Source organism: Rattus norvegicus, chromosome 17 (assembly GCF_021556685.1).
Source record: "Rattus norvegicus strain SHRSP/BbbUtx chromosome 17, alternate assembly SHRSP_T2T, whole genome shotgun sequence".
In the NCBI taxonomy this organism is placed as follows: domain Eukaryota; kingdom Metazoa; phylum Chordata; class Mammalia; order Rodentia; family Muridae; genus Rattus; species Rattus norvegicus.
In genome coordinates this window covers 74,893,781-74,913,927 of record NC_141550.1, presented here as the reverse complement: position 1 = coordinate 74,913,927, position 20,147 = coordinate 74,893,781, and the positions used below count along the sequence as shown (strand labels likewise).

Below are 20,147 nucleotides of genomic sequence, written 5' to 3'. Positions count from 1 at the left end.
ACACACACACCCTCACCCCCTACCCGAGCTTTGAACTTCAGGCTGCAGTTGTGTGCTCAGGTCCAGGGCAGACCGGCAGTTGGAGTTCCTTTCTGGGTTATTCAGAGTGCTGTTCCCAGCTGCTCCGTTTTCCTCTCCCAGTGAGTGAGGAGCTACTGGTACCTAAAGATGATTTAAAGCCTCCTTCCCATCCCTCTTCATATTTTAAAAAGTTGCCTAACATGTGAGAGATTGTCTTCTACTAGATTTGGTTCGTGGAGAATCTGCCAGTTCCCGGAGCCCTGCACTGTAACCATTCCAGGCACACTTTAATATCCAGCCCTGCAAAGCTAGGCTCCCTTCAGATTGTAAAGTGAGCCGATTCCAGCTTTTATTAAGAAAAAAAGATGTGTGGGCCACTTGTTTATTATATTTTTACTTGAAGTCACTTGTGCTCCGGCTTTTCATAAGACACTCTCTTTATGTTTATCCTAGAATATTCTGGCCCCACAGATAGCTTTCTGTTAAAAACCAAACAAAAACCGAACTGCTGTTTAAGGAACACGCCTGCTTTCTTTGTAAGGTGTGAAGTGTTCGTAGTGGCTTTTCACAGTGGGCTTTCATGACATCATGGGAAATGCCTCCCACTTGACCATTTATGACGCAGGAGTTGTCAGAGTTTCCTTGATAAAATGTTTGTGGGTTTAGGAGGTTTATGGATCAGCTGTAAATATTTTCCCTGGCTTTATGAGATCTCTCCTCATAAACATCGCGTGTGTTTACCGATCGCTCGCTGAACGTGCCTTCAGAGAATCAACTGTTTGGGCACACAGGCCCGAGGAGGAGTTGGATGTGGCAGATTTTAACAGGCCGTATTCTGAGTAAACCTAGGTTTTGTATAGCTTTACAGCTCCAACGCTGTGGCTAGAGTTACCAGCATCGGACACACAATTTTTGTGTTGTTTACTCTCACTCTGGGTCTGGCATGGGCCTCTTTTTTATGAAATGTCTCTGTAGCAGCCCAGAATGACTGGCTTGCCTCGGTGTCTTAGATGCTCCGAGATCTTGTTCTTCCCAGCTTAGGTTGGGGCTCAGGTCCTAGACACTTTTTTGAAAGCATGGCTGCGTTCTCTTGGGTTTTTGGTTTCAAGCATTTTTACCTGCGTGCACTCAAGAAGCAGCCGTAACAAACCACAGGGTGGAAGGCAACATTTAAGGTCACCACCTTCTGAGAGCTTCTTTTAGCTAGATCTCGTGGTACAAGAATATGCCACCACTTCTTGGGATGCCAAGGCAGGAGGATCACACATTTGAGGCCTGTTTAGGCTAAACAGCGAGTTAGAGAGAACTTGTCCTAAAAGGTAATATTAGCATTTTCCGATAATAAAATAAAGTACCGCTTTCTCTTCATTTCTTGGACTATGTAGAGTATAACAAGACAGTTACTTTCCCTTAATTGAAAAATCACCAGCAGAAGAAAAGGGCAGCCGCTCATTCTGCAAACCTCCCATTCCTCATCCTCATCCCTCTGGATTGGGTGGGTTGGAGGTTAATGTCCTTTGAGCATCTTTGTAATACAAGTGAGACATTGGAGGTGTTCCTTTTGTGTAGCAGCAAATGTAACACGTGTGCGTGTGTGTGTGTGTGTGCGCGCGCGCGCGCGCGCTTGTGTGTGTGTGTGTGTGTGAGCGCACAGTGCTTTCTGCCTTTTGTGGACGGGTTAAAATCACATGCACAGACACATTAGTTACGGTTGCTGACAGACAGAAGGAAGGGAAGGTTCAATTTTGGCTCACAGACTGTGCATCGGTCATGGTGTCTGGTCACATTGTACCCTCAGTCAGGAAGCAGAGAGATAAGCGTGCTGGTCCTCTATTTCCCTTCATCCTTTTCACTTAGGCCGAGACCCCACTTCATGAATGGTGCCATCCACATTTAGCGGGAGGTGTCCCTCTTTCGTAAGCCTGATCTACAGAACCCTCAGGGGTTTGCTCCAGAGTGGTGCAAGCTACAGTAAAAGCCAACACCAGTGGTAACTGTCACAGGCTGCTTAGCTGTAATCACTTGATGTTATAACATGCAGTTTACGTACACGGTCTTTATCTTTAAGTGTATTATCTGACGATTCTCATTATATAATGTTTCACCAATTGCCTTTCAAATCTCAGCTGTGCAGAACTATGTAAATTTAGAATATTGTGACACATACCCTCTTTTCTCTCCTTCCTTCCTTCCTTCCTCTCTCTCTCTCTCTCTCTCTCTCTCTCTCTCTCTCTCTCTCTCTCCCTCCCTCCCTCCCTCCCTTCATATATGAATGTAGTTTAAGAAATCAGAAAACAGCCTGTGGAATTCTTTCATCCTCTGGATTCCAGGGATTGAACTCTGGCCTCTGTCTTTGGCAGCAAGCCTCTTTGTGTGCTAAGCCGTCTTGTCTGCACCAGAGAAGAGTTAACTCTCTTGAGGGACATTGTATACATTTGGTTGTTTCTGTCCTTTCCCTTGAGACTTGAGAAGCACACAATCTGTTGGCTTCTGTTGGTGTGAAAGACTCTGAGAACTCTTTGCTGGCAGTCGACAGGGTTCTGCCTGGGGTAGACATGTGACCAGGGATCACATTAGGGGTGTCAGGCAGCTGGTATGGTCTGTCAATAACCTGCAGAGAGACCTCAGTTCATTCAAGTGATCTTTCTTCGATTCCCCTTACACTGTGTGAGAATGTGTGTGTGTGTGAGTATATGTGTGTATGTGTGTGCATGCAAGTATCTGCCTGCTACTGTGTGCACGTGAGTGTGGAACCAGACGATGGTGGTCGATCCCTTGGAGCTGGAAATACAGGTGGGTGCCGGGAGCCAAACTCAGGCCATCTGCGAGAGCAGCAAACACTCTTAACTACTGAGCCCTCTTTCCAGCCCAATGTATTTTCCTTAAAATGTTACCAAAGTCACTGTTTCATAAAAAATCTTTTCTTTTCCAGTCCCCAGCTTCAGTCGGTAAGTAATTTGTCACCCGTTTATATCTTGGCCCACGCTTTGGGCTGGAAGAGTCCCTTTGCATTCTTCTGGTCTTCCCGCACTGTGATATCTCCCATGGCTAGTGTTCAGCTAATCCACGAATGTCAGCCAGTTAACCTTAACACAACTCTTACTCATTCCATTCAAAACACAAATGCTGCTTTTAATGTTGACAAGGCAACAAAGCACCATTTCTTCATGTCTCATTTCTTTTTCTCTCTTTGTCTCTCTCTTTTGATCCACCTGACATCACTGGTATCTTCTTCAACCAACCAACCACACACACACACACACACACACACACACACACACACACACACACACAGACACACACAGACACACACAGACACACACAGACACACACAGACACACACACACACAGACACACACAGACACACACACAGGCACACACATACACACAGACACACAGACACAGACACAACACACACATAGACACACACAGACACAGACACACACACAGACACACACACACAGACACACACACACAGACACACACACACACAGACACACACATACACACACGTTACCCATCATGACTCTTTATGTGCTTCCTGGATATCTGAACCCAGGTCCTTGTCCTCGGGACAGCAAGAAGGTTACCAAAGGAGCTATCTCTCCAGCTTCCCTCCCCCTTTTTTAACTCAATATTTCTTCAACCGCAAACTGAGAGTTCAGCCATAGCCTCTGAAGCCACCGAGTCGGGCTGCGTCTTGCGTGGTTGCCTAGTTTTGATATTCTTGCTTCGTTTTGTTTCCACAGAGGAAGATTCCAGGCAGGAGGAAACTGAGTTCAGCTGGGGAGACTATTTGGATGAGACGGGTGCCAGAGCGGTACCACACGTGTGCTTCAGACATGTAGGTTGAGCATCTGGTCCCTTCTGGTCTGTGGGAGGGAGAGGAAAAGGATCTGCTGGGGGAAGCCCCAGAACCAGTCAGAAGAGAAGAGTGAACAGAGAAGCGGAAACTCAGCTGAGATTGGTTTACACAGATAGCTGCACGTGAAATAGGACACAGCTTGATTCTAAAAAAAAGAAAAAGCCAGCGAGTTAGGCAAGATGTTACATTAATGTCTTTTTAGTAGGTGTAATGGTGGCATATCTTCTATAATGAGGTGACAATTAGGGCTAGGAACTAGGCTTAGTCCCTACAATGCTTTCCTAGAATGCATGAAACCCTGGGTTTGAGCCCCTGCATTGGCTAAAACTGGACATTGTGGTGCGTCTGTATACTTCCGGCACGGGGAAGGTAGAAGCAGGAGGATTAGCCGTTTAATCTCAGGCTTCATAGAGATCTTAAGGCTAGCCTGAGTTACAGGAGGTTTTGTCAAAAAAAAAGTTATTAAAATTTTAAAAAGCCACAGTAGAGTTTTATAGGTTTTAGAGGGGAGATAAATCAAGTTAGAGGAATCACGGGAGAGATCCTGGAAACGTAGGCCTCACCAAGGCCATTCCCCTTCATAATATCTGTGTTATTCAGCTAGCATATGCACCAGGGGACAAACCCTAGGATAAAAGAACATGGGTTCTTGCCAGACTTTCCTTAGTCGTGAGCTCTTGGTTAGAAAAGATGGTGTTCCCCAAACCCAAGCTCTGGTGCATGACTGTTGTTTTAGTAAATAAAAATTCATTTCTGGGAGATCTGTTTTTCCACTGGGCTACTCAGCAGTAACCCAACCTCCTTAAGGTTCATTTTCAACCTTCAGCTGAAGTAAGACAGCCATGCTAATTTCTACTTGGAAGTGACACGTCCCTGCGGAAGGGCATTTAAGACTTTCTCAGATTTGTAAGGTTACACCCTTCTTTCCTTTCCGTACCCCTCAGCGTGTAGTTTGTTCTGACCGTGTTTGTGCCATGTAGTGAAGCCAGAGGCCATGTTTTAAAGCACAGCACAGGTGACACCTCTCTGGCTTGCACAGCGAGGATCATGGCCCCGCAGAAGCCATGCTGACAAGACCTTAGGATGACCTGGCAATTCCCATAGGGCAGTCTGGGAAGGAAACTATGATGGACAGCTTCCCCCTTCTCTTCTGCACAGCGAGGTCTTGTCTCCTGTAAGGGGTCACTTCTCACACCTCCTTTCACTGAAGTCGGTGTCACCAAAGGGTGAAGGCTTCAGTGATCGTCTTCCAAAACCTTTGTATTCCCGATGGAGGATGCAGGCGTCCAGCCTTCCAGATGTAGACTGTCCCCAGCCCTGTGGAAAAGATTTTCAGAAAAAGTAGCCATTTTACAGATGACCAGTTCCAAGTCCCCTTGCTCACTTTGGGGGTTCCCCTATGGTAGACCTCGGGTCCACTGGGGATGCTGCTTTTGTTATTTTTAGCTTTTGTCCTGGCAGTGAGCTATAAGCACAGGAGAGCATGTAGCTCTAATTGAGATACACTCTTGGTTAAAGTCAAGAGCTTGGAAAGTCCTTGTTCAAAAATACTGGTGTCTACATCATCATCATCATCACCATCACCACCATCATCATCACCATCACCATCACCATCATCATTGTAATTATTATTTAAATACAGGTTTTACTGTAGCCTAGGCTAGTCTCAAACTGTATAGCCAAGGATGACTTGAATTGATTCTTCTACCTGCCTCTTTTTTTTTTTAAATGATGCATCACGGGGGATCAAACCCTAGGCCTCCCTGTACGTTTGGCAAGCACCCTACCTTCAGCCCTCATTTACTTTTTGGTGTTTTGAGACAAGATCTCGTTGTGTATCCCAGATTGACCTAAATATGTAGGATTTCTGTGTTGGCCTCTAGGGTGCTGGCATTACAAGTGTGTCCCCACTCCGTCATAATATTAGTTTTCATAATATTAGTTTCAAACTGTTGAATTCAGTGGGTGAAGTAAAACTTGTCATCAAATTCCTCTTACCTTTCGAGTGTGCCTTCCAGAGTGTTTAGCCTCCCCTTAGAGGCTCATGTCATATTTGTCTTCAGTATATGCCTCCTTTAATCAGTATATGCCTCCTTTAATCAGTATATGCCTCCTTTAAGGCAGCAGGGATTACATTTGAAAGTGCTTTGGGCTTAAGCAGTTCTTGAAAATCTTCTGAGGCTCATGACTCGTCTGATCATGGTTTTCCTGTGTTTCTGGTGTCTCAAGGTGGAGATCAGCATTCAGAGTAACTTCCAGCCAGGAATGAAGTTGGAGGTGGCCAACAAGAACCATCCAGACACTTACTGGGTGGCCACGATCATCACCACCTGTGGACAGCTGCTGCTCCTGCGTTACTGTGGTTATGGGGAGGACCGAAGGGCTGACTTCTGGTGTGATGTCATCATAGCAGATCTGCACCCTGTGGGGTGGTGTACTCAGAACAACAAGGTGTTGAGGCCCCCGGATGGTGAGCTTGCATGCCCAAGGCTTTGATGTCCAAGAGGTTGTTCTTCGAGGTTGTTCTTCGAAATGCTTGATCCTTGCCGCAGGGGCAGAAGGATCCTTCTATAAAACCCCGAATGTGTTTAGTGCAAAGGTTTCTTAGTTATTTAAGGCGTCTGGGGCTTAATTATCTAGAGGGGGTGGGTGGAGTTTTGTTTATCAAAAATGGTATTGATCTTCAGTCAGTTTGGTCGACCAGGTAGAAAAAGTGTTCAAGGCCAGTTTGGAGGTTGTCTTTGGATAGTAGGAGAGGAAGCTCGGCTGGATGTCAGAGGGAGAGGGAGAGAGGGAAAGAGAGGCAGGGGGAGGGAGGGAGAGGGAGGGGAAAAAGAGGAGAGAATTTCCTCTTTGGGGATTAGATGTGTTGCTTTTACTCTTCCGTCGTTTTAGAGAATTCACATTTTGAACAGACTTCTTTTTTTTTTTTAAGTTAATTTGTTTTTAACTGTGGATATGTGTATGCTGCTGTGTATAGCTGAGCCCTGTGAGCTCAGAAGCCCAGAAGAGGTCATTGGGTCTGGAGTTACAGGTGTTGAGCCATCTGACATGGGTGCCGGGAACTGAACTTAGGTCCTTTACTAGAGCAGCACACGCCCCTAACCACAGCGCCTCTTCCCCGGCCCTCCTACACAGCCTTCTCTCCCAAGTTTGCTTGTTTGCTTTCTTTCCTCTTCCCCTCCCTTGCTGATGACCAGGTCTTGTGAGAGCAGACTGTTATCTCTGAGCTCCTGATCGTCCTGCCTCTACTTTCTCAGTGCTGGGATTTCAGACGTCCCCCACCACACCCCCTATTATGCAGTGCTGCAGACTGAACCCAGGGCTCTGGCATGCACCAGCACACTCTACAGAGTGAGCCGTACCCCCAGTCCTGAACTTAGTTTTTGGTCTTTCTTGCTGTGGGGATACCGGGGTTATGAAACAAGGAGAAAGCCAAACCATTGAGAACTGACATCACTTAAAGCAGTGGACCACCCTCTTATAGACATGAGATCAGTTTAAGTTGCCACAAATCAATGGGGTTCTCCCTGCCCCCCCCCAGACATCTGGCAATGTCTGGGAGTACTTTTGTGCCTGACAGAAGAGAGAGAGGCTACCAACACTTAGACAGAGCAGACCTGAGACACCCCCGACCTTCCTCCAAGGCACAGGGCATCTTTACAGTTAAGTAGTATCAGGCCCTTCCTGAAGTGCTGCAGTTGAGGTCTCCTGCTGGGGACGAAGGCACTGGAGAAGCTCCTAGGGTCTGTTAGAACTGACTTCAACCAAGTGTTTGACTCTGGTCTTGCTGTGTGATGACGGCATCAGTGCTACCTGTCAGCTCTGCTACCGTCTCCCAAGGGTGTTCCATGGTCTCTGTACCCAGCTGTGTGCTCTTCCTTTAGAGCAATCTGTTTCCTTCTCCCTCTCCCTCCCCCCTCTCTCCCTCTCTCTCCTCACTCTCTCTTTTTCCCTCTCCCCGTCCTTCTTCCTGTCTCTCTTCCTCCCGCTCCTTTCTCTTCCTCTTTCCCCTCTTCTCTCCTTTCTTTAGCTCCTCCCACAAGCCTCTGGTATAATATTTCTGCTTGTGGAGTATGGTCTGCGGCTTTTATTTCCTCCTTTTGTTATGCATAATTGATGACTTGCTAAAAAGGGGTCATAAAATTGGCCTAAGCTCTGGAGTTGCCTTTGTGTGACATTTGTCAGGGTTGAACCGGTTGCCTGGGCCTTAGCTGACATCATGACCCCTCATTGTCTCAGAAGAAAGAGAGAGAGAGGGCATCCTTTTAGATCTTTGTGTGTCTTCGATCCTGCCTGGATCAACTTGCCTCCTTCCTCCTCCTCTTCTCCCACTCGTCTCTGAGGTCAGAACTGATCTGTGCTCACAAACAAGGCCATCGGGACCATAGTGGCGTTCACATCAATAGGACCAGTGTGTTTAATGTAATGTAATTTATTAATGAATTAATGTTGCAAAGACTTTGAGAATACTGAGCAAACTCTGCACTACTGAGCTCTGCCTGGAGCCCTGTATAATTTTAAACATAATTCATGTATTATAAAAAGTCATCTGTCTAAGTTTGATGACTTTAATCTTATCCACAAGGTTGTGCAGACATTGTCACTATCAGGGTCTGGGTGGCTTTTTTTTTATCACCCCTAAATTGTTCCCAATTCTTACCATCTATAACTTCCAATCTTCTTTTAAAGATTCACACTTAGAAATTTTATGTGTGCGCGTGTGTGTGTGTGCGCGCGTGTGTGCGCGCGCGCACACATGCGTGTGTGTGCATAGGTCGGAGGTCAGCATACAGCAGTCTGTTCTCTCTTAGGTGGGTCCCTGTTTTGGCAGAAGGCACCTTTACCCACTGGGGCATTTTCCCCAACTCCCCAGCCAGCACTTTAAAACAGCTGCTGTGTGACTCTTTGTACAGAGCACTGGAGTTCCGATGATGTTAGTACCCTAAGAGCTCCTAGGTGCACTTGGGATGGCCCCAGCTGTCCCCTGAGAGAGAAGGCACAGTCCGATCATCAGCTCCCGCCCCCATCACTTGGAAGAAAAATATGGCAGTTGTCAAACTCTCAGAAACACCATCAAATTTGTATCCTGCGGACTCTGTGCTATTAACCAAGACAAAGACACCCTTAAAATGACAAGATGAAAATGAAAAACGAGAAAACCCTAGAAAAAGGGCAGCCATTAATGTGACGGGAAAGATGAGAAGTCTTTTCAAACAACAGAGGTGATGTTAGCTTGAGGATTTCCTCAGTGCTGTCTTGTAAAGAACTTAAAAAAAATTTACTATGTAATCAATACGACTTGGGAATCTTTAGTTCAGAGAACAAAGTCGGGAAATAGCAGGTTCATGGGGCAAGAGCTTTTATTGATTTCTGTGGGGAGGGATAATTATTGCTTCATAACCAGAGGCAATGGTTGCTCTGCAGGGACTACAGGGATCTGTGTTTTGAATGGGGATTTTTTTTTTTTGTCGTCGTTGTATGGTTTTCTTAGTGAGTTAATGCTATAAATACTGCAACTGTGCCCGGGTGATCTTTATCTTTGTTGTGGTTGAATTTAAAAGGCACTGAAAAATATGAAATAGCAATCTATGACCCTAATGTTTCTGTCTGAGAGGCTCCATGGTGATGGGAGGGGTGTGTGTGTGTGTGTGTGTGTGTGTGTGTGTGTGTGTGTCTTTCCTTAGGTCTGTCTATTTTGTTGTTGCTGTTGTTGTTTTAATCAGGCAGGGTCTCTAATTACCCTTGAACTTTCCAATTCAGCTGGAATGGCTGACCAAGGAGCCCTGCCCTTCCAGTACTGGGATTCCAAGCTAATGCAGTCAGCCCAGCTTCTGGAGATCTGGCTTATGTTGTTGAGCCTGCAAAGCAAGAACTTTACTGACCAAGCTATTACTCCAGCTCAGCAGAGGCTTCTTACAAATCCCAGGAATCAAAATCAAGTAAGGGACACTGCCGTCAGAATAGAGATCTGAGTTCTTATGAGCATCTGCCATTAACTTTGTCCTGTAGGCGAGTCCCCTCCACCCTCTCCTGCAGTCCCGTCTTTGACTTGAGGGCTTCTATAATGTAATCTCAGGGAGTTAACTGGCCCAACCTTCCTGTGTTTGTGATTCCAATTAGGAGTAGGGTCCATGCATGTCAGCCTAGGGATCTCCGAAAAGTAAGGGGAACCGGTGTCTGTGTCCCTGTTGGACAGTGACACGTCCTCTAGTTTTATTTTTGCTGCCGTGATGAAATATCCTAACAGAAGCCGCTTAGAGAAGAATGGGCTTATTTGGCCCGCAATTCCAAGCTACAGTACGTCATGATGGGGAAGTCAAGGCAGGAACTTGAAAAATCCATACAAAAGAGTAGTGAGAGAGAGTAGTGTCTTTGCCTGCTTCCAATGTTCCCACAAATCCAGGGTCCATCATAGTCAAGGGCCATGAGAGTTAATGCGTCCCTGCTTGCTTCTGATACTTGGGTCTTCCTACCTCAATTAACATCACGATAGTTTACCAAAGACAAGGTTTCAGACCGACCTGATCTAGACAATTTCTCACCAGAGGCTCTCTTAGGTCGTGGCATGTTAACAGTTAGAAAGTAGCCACATCCAGGATTGAACATGACTGTAGTACTTGGGTTGAATGTCCCTTCATCAATTAGAGGATAGTTCCCCTTTCAATCTAGATAGCTAAGACGTTCCAGTCTCCCACTGAGTGATCAGGGAACCCATGGTCATTGACAGCTTGGAGTCTGTGAGCTTTAGCCTGCTCTTCTTTGGGGGTCGTCCGTCAGGCTGAAGTGGCTGAGTTCAAGATCTTTGGATTACCTGAGGTCTTGCCTTTGCGGGCACTTCATTGGAAAAGGAGCAATTTGATTGGTCGATTGCTTGATCCAGGGTTTTTATGAGGTGCTGGTGACTGGAGCCAGGGTGTTTGGCAGGCTGATTGAGCTCTGTACCAATCGAGCTCCATCCCCAGACCCAGGTTTTATTATTTTAGATGCCAGTTTGATGGGGCACAAAGACCTAGTTGTAGTACTACCTTTTCCTGCCTCACTGTTCTAACTCTTATCTTTGAATTCATGTAGGTTGTCATAAATGTGTTAAACGTATGTGTGTGTGTGTGTGTGGGGGAGCGCGTACAGCCCCGTTCCCCAGTTCACGTCATTATGGTGCAATTTCCATCGTCAGTCAGAGAGTGCCATTAACAAGGACATGCTCAGAGACAACTGAGTTCAGTGGCCAATTGGCCGTTGAGAGTGCAAATACTCCTGCTCCGGGGTTAAACCAGCGCTAATCTTTCATATTAAAAGTATTACGAGACGCACTATATTAAAGCCTCGCTAAGTGCGGCCAGGGATTAGAGCTCCTATTAGGAGAGCAAAACGAATAGCGTTTTTTGGCTTAGTAAATCAATAAGGCCTGATTTATTCATAAGTGTGCACCACGCTTGCGGAGGGCAGCTGCCAAATTATTATTGTTTATGGTGATAATGTACGGAAATCATTTAATCCAATGACTGTTTTCATTGTTATGGATTCAGAAGTAGCAACATCGCCTCTTAATGTCAGGGGCCTGGGAGCTTCGCCGCTCCGATGCTCTGAGTGATGCCTGTTGAGTTCTTTGAGGGATGCTCTCCTATGAGATTGCAGGTGACTATTTGGGAAGGCGCAGGACAGCAAAAGCCCCTGACTTCTAAGCAGGCAAGTATTTATGTGTGCATCGGCTGCTGCAATACGAGTGTTGGAATTACAGTGCCTCAGGAGCCTGCCACTAGTTTTTATTTTCGCCATTATTAAAATTTTCTGTAATTTGAATTGCAAACGCCTGCGGGCTCGCCAGAATGACTGTATTTACCATTTCAAAGTGGAATCACCATTACCAGAGTTAGTTAATATATATAACTTATTTGAATGAAGGAATGTTTATTCATGAAGCGTGAGGAGAAAGTGTGAAGACCGCCTTATGTTACGTGGGGAGATCTGCCAAGTTCTCCAGGGCGGGGAGGACTCTAGTAGATTGTAACGTAATCGTTGCTGCCATGCGGGACACTAGGACTCACCTGTCCACAGACACTGTTTAGCCGTGACAGTGAAAAAGAGAATTTCGAAGTTCTATGAGACTGTTCGCTTTTAGTTTAGTTTTGTTTCTTATTCCATTTGTGTGCTTGTGTGCACATGTGTACAGCCCTTGCTGCACAGGTAGGAAGACTGATGTCGTAGGTGTAACCCTAAAGTCTTTTCCGGGAAGTTCCTTCTTTTATTGTTCTGCTTGTGTCTTCTACTGATTCAGCAAGGCTCACCATGTTGCAGTATACACTCCAACCCAAATATGCCCCCGTAATGAAAACACAACTCAGTTAATATGAATCCAAGCTGCACGCTTAGATGGGGCAGATCCAGCGCTGCACTGCTCTGTTCCCCAGCTAAGAGAGTTCTTATAACTTACAGTTTCTCCAGGCGATGCATGCGCTGCTGCTCCATTTCCCTTCTACCTCCTCTTCCTCTGTCGCCCCCTTCTTAGTCTTTTCCTCTTTTCTCTCTCCCTCTCCCCTGCCTTTCAAAAACTCTGTCCCCAATCGCAGGCCTTACCTTATCTTGTGCCTAGCCTCATCTGCATATAGACATCAATGCACATCACCATGTGAGGGAAGCAGTCTGTTTAGAGTTCTTAGTCTGGGTCCCATGATGCTGATGTTGTTAGAGCAAAAGAAAAACTAATGGTCAAATGACTTCTCCAAGACAGCATGACCATGGTGGATCTGCTCAGGACAAACATCACTTGGCATAAGCACTGAGTTGGAAAAATACCAAGCACTGTTTATTATTATTATTATTGTTGTTGTTGTTGTTGTTGTTGTTGTTCTACTTTTGATCCCAGCTACCCTTTCTCGTAACTGATGAAAGAGTTGGCGACAGTTGTATATATTACCTGGCAAACATTTTTACCTTACTGAGAACTAAACTGGAATTTGTCTTACATCCTACTAATTCATGTTACTGTCACATGTGTAACTCCAGAAATAGTATGGGTGAACGACAGTATTGATTTTTCTTTTTAAAAAAAATGTGAGCAGTGGATAGACACGGACTCGTTGATAGAATGGACTCATTGATTGATAGTTTTATTTTTATGGACATATTTAGCTAATATTTCTGGAAACAATAGATAAATTATATAACTTGGTTTAACTATCTTGGATTTTGGATGTTTCATAAATCGAAACTCAGATTTATATGCTTTATAGTAGGTAGACTCCAATGTTAAAACAGTAGAATATTTCGTGTAGTAGCTTTTAGAGGGGAAATAGAGTTAAAAAATGCAGGCTGTTAAAGTGCTTGGATCCATGACATCCTGGCTTTCCGTCCAAGTACGGTATAAAACTGGGCATAGCAATCCCAGAATTCACGACACAGATGCAGGAGGATCAGTTCCAGGTCATCCACGGCTACTTAGGACCTCCTCCCTCCATCACGTATCTATCGATACAGATCGAGATAACACTTTAGAACTTTGTTCCTGTAGTTTGCAGGTTTTGATGAAATATATTAATATGATACAGATTTCTGTGAATACAGCATATATCAAAATCTCGAGTTTTAGGTAGATAATGACTTTGCTGAAATGAAAGCAAAGCATATTGTTTGGAATGCAGATGCAATTGTCTGTGAATTGACTACATACTTGTTTGGTGACTCATCTGAACGGGGCTGGCCTATCGGTACAATCTCTGGACTTGACTCATAGTTACAGTTAGCCCTCCTTGACACTTTGCCAACTTTATGTGTCATAGCTATGATAGCTTGCACTCTCCCTCCCTCCCCACCTCTCTTCCTCCCTCTCTTATTTCTGTGGTGTTATGTTATGTGTACGTAGGTGTGCGTGCCCCTCCCCCTGCCTCCCCCCTCCTTAGCTCTTTGCTAATAGGAAAACTCAAGCTAACACAAAGATCTTGCAGAAATTCTCATGGCTACTAGAAGCTGTTTGGGGTTCCCCTTAGTGCTGGGATCACGTACATCGTATAAACATCTGATCTTCAGCCTCCCAGGCATAGACTGGGCTGGAGATAGTGCCCTGTTGATCATTTTATGTATTAAATTTGGTTTGCGTAGATTCTTCAGAGCGGTGCTGAGAGTATGAGACCGTAAGAAATGTGTGGTTCCCGTTCCTCGCCCTGCTTGAGGGCTTTATCCACTTTTTAATTTCTTATAAGACCTTTCACAGAGTTAAAGCCCAGGAGTTCTTCTGCAGATACACGATAAAGCTTTGAGCTACACCAACAACGAAACCCCATACTAGCTAATACTGCTGTCAAGGTGGAGTACATTGGAGAGCTTCATTGTTTGTGGGCGTGGATGGGTGTGAGGGTGTGTACAGGGGCAGCCAGGAGACAGTCCCAAGTCACAATCCTCAGGAACATTGTCCAGCTTACTTTTAGACAGAGTCTCTTTTTTTTGGCCTGGTACTTGCTGGTTAGAGTGTGTGTACTGTCCAGAAAGCACAGCAATCCATGTTTGTGTGCCTCCTTCATGTAAGGATAACCATCGTGTGCCACCGCTCCTGGATATTTTATGTGGGTTCTGGGGATTGGCGCAGTTTCTCATGCTTACAAGGAAAGCACTTTACCCACTGAACCATCCTGGAGATAGCTTTGTAATCTTGCTACCCCCCCAACCTCCAGAGAGAGAGAGAGAGAGAGAGAGAGAGAGAGAGAGAGAGAGAGAGAGAGAGAGAGAGAGAGAGACTGAGTTTATAATAGTAATCATGTTTGGTTCTGAGATCTGGCTGATGCTGACACTTGCCCATGAGAACCAGGGAGGACTAACAAGTCACACTTACTTGTATCAGAAATGAATGACAGCTGTCAGCCAGTTTGGGACGGTGGGGACAGATGGGCTAAGTGGATGTAACATTCAAGCACACAGAGTCTGCCAATAACACTGTGGGTTAGTGTTGCCTCTAGATGGAGAATCCATGGTCCATCCATATTTGAGTCTGAGGCTTTAGGTTGACCAGAACAGACAAGATCCTGGTCATGATGCTGGCCTGCTAATTGCTTTTGCATAGCTGTAAGCAAGTTCAAGATGGAAACAGCTTAAAGGAGATTATTTTTAAAGGTTATTTTGCCTCACAGTTACAGAGGGCTCTTTTCATCTGGTGCAGTTGGGCAGGGGAATGTGTGATGTGAAAGTCTATTTGATTTATGGTAGCCAGGAAGCATAGGCCAAGACAGGAAGGGACTAAGGATTATATACTCCCAAGAATCTATCCTCAATGGCTGACTTCCTTCAGGTAGGCTCCACTGCCTATAGGTCATCTCTGCAGTATCGAGGCTGGACAGCTTTTGATGACTAGATAGTTTTTTATTTTCACATTTATGACCTATGGAGCCAAGGAAGGGGCCTGAGAGTCTCTCTGCTGTGGTTTCGTGTGAGGGGAGTTAAAAACGGACTTGAGATTTCAGAGTCAGGGCAGAATGGAGGTCAGAGACATGATAGATGGCTCTCATAGGTGAGGCTACCCACCATACTTCAGTGTCTTTTATCTTGATGAGAAGGCTGTGGTTCTTACAATTCCAAACTTAACAGTCCCCTAGGAGTTTGGTGTGCCTGAAATTCCAGCACCCAGGAGCTCACACAGGACTGTGAGTTCAAGGCCAGCTTCAGTCATCTACTGAGATCCTCTCTTAGAAACAAAACTTTAGTAAACCATGTTTCATGTCCAAGGTTATTGATAATTTGAGTATGCTAGAGGCTAGTTCCAAGAGCCCCGGCATAGGAGAGCCGCCTTTCCCTTTAAAGGGCTAATGTTTAAAAGAATATGCATGTCATCCCGAGAGCAGCACAAATTTCCTTTCGTTTATATCCAACAGCTTTTAGAATTGAATAGTTACACAAAACAAGGCCCAGTTGTCCTTTGAAACGTTTATGTGGTTTGCAGTGAGCCTGTAAGCTGATGTTTGTAAAGAAATTTCATCAGAGGAAGGCAGAGGAAGTGAAGAAAAATTGGTTTTGAGGAGTTTTGTATTTATTTGTTTAATTATTTCTTATCGAGGAGCAGAGTTGCTGTTGAACGTAGTTGATTAAACAATGTAAAGATTCAGAAAGCTCGTAATGACATATTTTTATAATGGCTTGGAACGGACTCCCTCAGCACCAAACATGGATTATCAGACGTGGAGAACCACTCAAACAATCTGTCATTAAGTTTTTCCCACAATGAATAGTTGTGTCATCTCATTAGCATGCGTTCAGCCTGCTTCTCAGACAGGCTTGTTCTGAATCTCTTTTGAGGCCCTCACAAAGTGCAGAGAAGTTTCAGTGTCTGCACATTTCCCCACCACCCTCACACACAAACAAATGAGGTTCATCGAAAATCACCACAGGTGATAACAAATCCTCCCCTTCCCCTCTCTCCCCTCTCTCCCCTCCCTCCCCTCCCCCTCATTTCTTCCCCCTCCCTCCCTTCCTTTCCCCCTACTATCCCTCTCTCTGTCTCTCCTCTCTCTCTATTTCTCTCTTCCTCCTCCCTCCTCCCTCCTCCCTCCTCCCCTCTCTTCTTTCTCCCTACTCCATTTCTCTGTCTCTGTCTCTTTCCTTTCCTTCGACAGACTAGCCTTGAAATTAAACAGGAAGTCATTTTTTATTTCACCCACCTTTCAAGTGGTGGGACCACAGGCATGGACCATCATAAAGGTTTGCAGTAAAGCTAAAAATGCCTTTTGATTTTAATTTTTTTTTTTGAGCTTTGATTTTTAGCTGTTGGTCCTGTTGAGACCCAGGCTAGGTGAAGGGAGGTTTCGTAGTGTTACTTGCAACAATATTTAATCACATATGTTTTGTGAGAAGAAAGCAAAGTTCCTTTCACGGTCTCCATCCGCACGTCGGATGTGAAATTTGTTAGTCCATCCAAACTGAGTTAAGTCTCTAATGTCCGTGGACCATTAGGTTTGTAAGTATTGCTAATGGTCCGTTCTGTTGTGTGTGTGTTAATGTGCCCTTCCCGGGTGGGTTTCTGTGAAGGATAATATAAGTAACTCGCCAGTAAATTAGCATCAATTAAAACTTCGATTAGACAGCTGGCAGAAGTCTTTTCATGTTAAGTACAGTTGTGTTTAGTTCAGACTTAATATTTCCTGGTCTCATCCATGGTCTCTGCTCCATTCTCTACCTGGATTTCTACCTGGAGCTCTCAACTTTCTTCCCCCAGGTTGCTTTTGGCCAGTGTTCTATCACTGCAACAGAGAGGCAAACTAGCTGATTCTGTAAGACTGTGATGGCGTCTTCTGGTAGCTTGGGGAAAGGGACACCATTTCTCTGTGTGGTTGCTTACCGCAGTGCATGTGACCCTCTGTGTGTTCAGAAGTTGTAGACTTTGTGTGGAATCAAGGATGTACAAATTGATTAGTTCATGATCTAATTTCCGTAGGAGGTGATAGCCCACTTAGAGAACCGAGAATGATCTTGAAGGGACTTACTAATGAAGGTATTTTGAATTTACTATCTCTGGGTGAACAGTTGACCTTTTGTAAGATAATGGGATGTTCTTATCTATCTATCTATCGATCGATTGATCCATTCATCATCCATCTATGTATGTATGTATGTATGTATGCATGTATGTATGTATGTATCCATTCATCCATCCATCCATCCTTCCATCCATCCATCCATCCACCCACCCACCCACTCACCTACCCACTTATTGGTGTTGTTATCAACTCCACTGTGCACATTGTCTGAATGATGATGTCTGAGAGTATTTGCTTGTACCAGATATGTTGATACAGGTTCTCATGTGCCCTTCTTTATTTTCTGGAGGCGTCTTGACACAAACATCTCTTTTTCCTCATTACTCCCCTTCACGAAGATATTAATAGAATTCCTTGGATGTTTCCATGGTTTAGTAAAACTAATGGTTTAGTAAAATTGTTTTTCTTTTAATTTAGCACCAGAGTGGCTTAAGCTTTTGGCTCATTTAAGCAGATATTTCAGGACAGTTTTTTTGTAAAGACAAAAGCAGTGGAGACATTAATGACTAGATTTAAAAACGCAATTTAGATAAGTATTTCTTGGTAACTGTGAGAGTTGTTCCTGGATGACTCAGCACTATGGTTTTCGGTCTCATTCACTTGTGGATGGTTTGTTTCTCTTCCTCTTCACTCCCTGAGTTAAACTAACCGAGACAAGCACTTGCACATGCCTAATAGGCTGTGGTGGCTAATATGTAAACTGACTCATGTAACACCCACCAGCTGACTTGTCATACAGATATTGGGGTTCTCTAGACTAGAATCCATTTGTTGTTATTGAGGTTTGCGTTTGAGGACCTTGGGGCGCTCACTGCGAACACATGACACATTGTTTTTTAATGAGTCAATGAACTGTCTTCGAATTCTCGACTCTCTCTTGGCATGCTCTGCGAAACTGTATGCATCACGGTTTCTCGCTGTGGCTTTTAGCTTTCCTTTTCATAATGAGTGGCAGAATGCTCTCTAATTCTGCTTCGAAAACTTTCTTTACTATGGGAAATTTAAGTACACGCAAAACCTCTTCTGTTCATCCCTCAAGGCTAACCACGAATCTGTTCAAAGCCAATCTTTTGTTTAATCAATGCGCCACCCACTTTCCCTGGCCCTTACTGCTTAAAAGCAAATCCTAGACATCGTATCAGTTCATCTGTAAATATTTTAGCATGTGTCTCTCATAGATAATTCTGCACATGTGTGTGTGGAATCATTGAGAAGTCATGGCGACTTAAAGGGAGGCTTTTTATTTATTTTCAAGATGGTTTTTAAGAACTGGAGCCAACACTGATTTAAAAAAAAAAAAGAACACTCCCCTAGTGGAAGTTAAATGCCTCTTCTGAAAAACTGTGGAATGAGTCAAAAACTGAAATTAATTCAACACCTCTACTCAGCCCAACTTACCAAAAATTAAAACCAGAAGAAGGGGGTGATTTTTCTTTTAGAGTTAAAAAAAATTGTGTTTTTCTTTCTTTGGTGGGCCTGGAATAAATACTAAATTTAAATTTATTATTTTTAGATTTAGTGGGTTTAGCCCCAAGCACAGTGGTGGTCGCACCCATCGTATAATCCCATTACCTGGGAGAATGAGGCACGAGGCTCTCGATTAATGGTCGACCTTGGCTACAGATTTGTATCTCAAATGAAACAATAAATAAATAAATAAACATACAAATGAATGAATGAATAAATAAATAACAACATAAATTAGTAAATAAATCCAGTAGCTTTAGGTTCCTCTTTCTCATGTGTCTATGTTAATGTTCCGCACACAGGAAAGAACATTCTAGATCTGGTCTTGGGTTCATAACTGAGGAGGGAGTCCAGTCGTTGTCCTGAGTGACTTGATTCCCTACTGTGCTAGTGATCTTTCTCTTGGTTGTGACTGGGGCTGACTTTGGTTTGTTGATTGAAAAGGGAGAGGCCCAGGAGGGAATGCAGTCTGTCATAGCAGGGTAGGCGTGGTGAAGGAGCCGTGGTGGCCAGTCCTGTTTCTTCTCCAGTCAGTAACTAGAAGCAGACAGTAAGCAGGCTTTGGTTTGTAAACCTCAACAGCCCCCCTCCCAATAATCCCTACTCCCCCCTCCCCACACACACCAGTGATTCTCTTCCTGTAGCTGGACTTCACCTCCGAAAGGTTCCATAACCTTCCAAAACAGTTCCACTAGCCAGGAACAATGTGGTCAAACCCAGGAGCCAGTGGAGGATGTTTGACATTCAAACTCAGTGCGTACTAACTCCTTCAGACCCCTTAGAGCAGTGGCTCTCAGCCTTCCTACACACTGCAACCCTTTCATACAGTTTACCATGTTGTGGTAACCCCAATCATAAAATTATTTCATTGCTGCCGTAATTTTGCTAATGTTATGAACTGCGATGTAGACACCTGATGTGCAGGACGTCTGATATGTGAAGTGCTGCCTTAGAGAAATCTTGTGGCACAGAAGACAACTACTGTCTGTTCATCTGTCAGCACTGTGGACAGGGGTTGATCAATTCCGTATCACAGAAGTGTGGGTTTTTCTGCTTGTGGAGTGTGGTCCCAGTAACTGGGAACTTTGTTTCTCAATGAGGATGAACTTAAAATCAGGCCAGTGCATGCTCGCCTTTAGAACTTTGTGTCTAGAGGATTCCTGCAGTTCCTGTCCCTAATACTTTTTCTATTAACTGCCTCCCTTTCTCTGTTGACAGTCAGGACATATACAATATGTCTGCACACCTATAAGTGCACACATGCACACATGCACACA

The 20,147-nt window shown here is 44.6% G+C and overlaps 1 protein-coding gene across 6 annotated transcripts in view; it reads left to right on the top strand.

The window, feature by feature from the left end:
- The window catches only part of Sfmbt2 (Scm-like with four mbt domains 2), a 191,790-nt gene that overhangs the window by 22,970 nt on the left and 148,673 nt on the right, over nt 1-20,147 (top strand). For all 6 annotated transcript variants that reach the window (XM_087590777.1, XM_087590776.1, XM_087590779.1 and 3 more), the window contains 2 exon segments: nt 3,771-3,865; nt 6,116-6,356. In XM_087590777.1, the coding sequence (XP_087446903.1) occupies nt 3,771-3,865; nt 6,116-6,356 (336 nt within the window).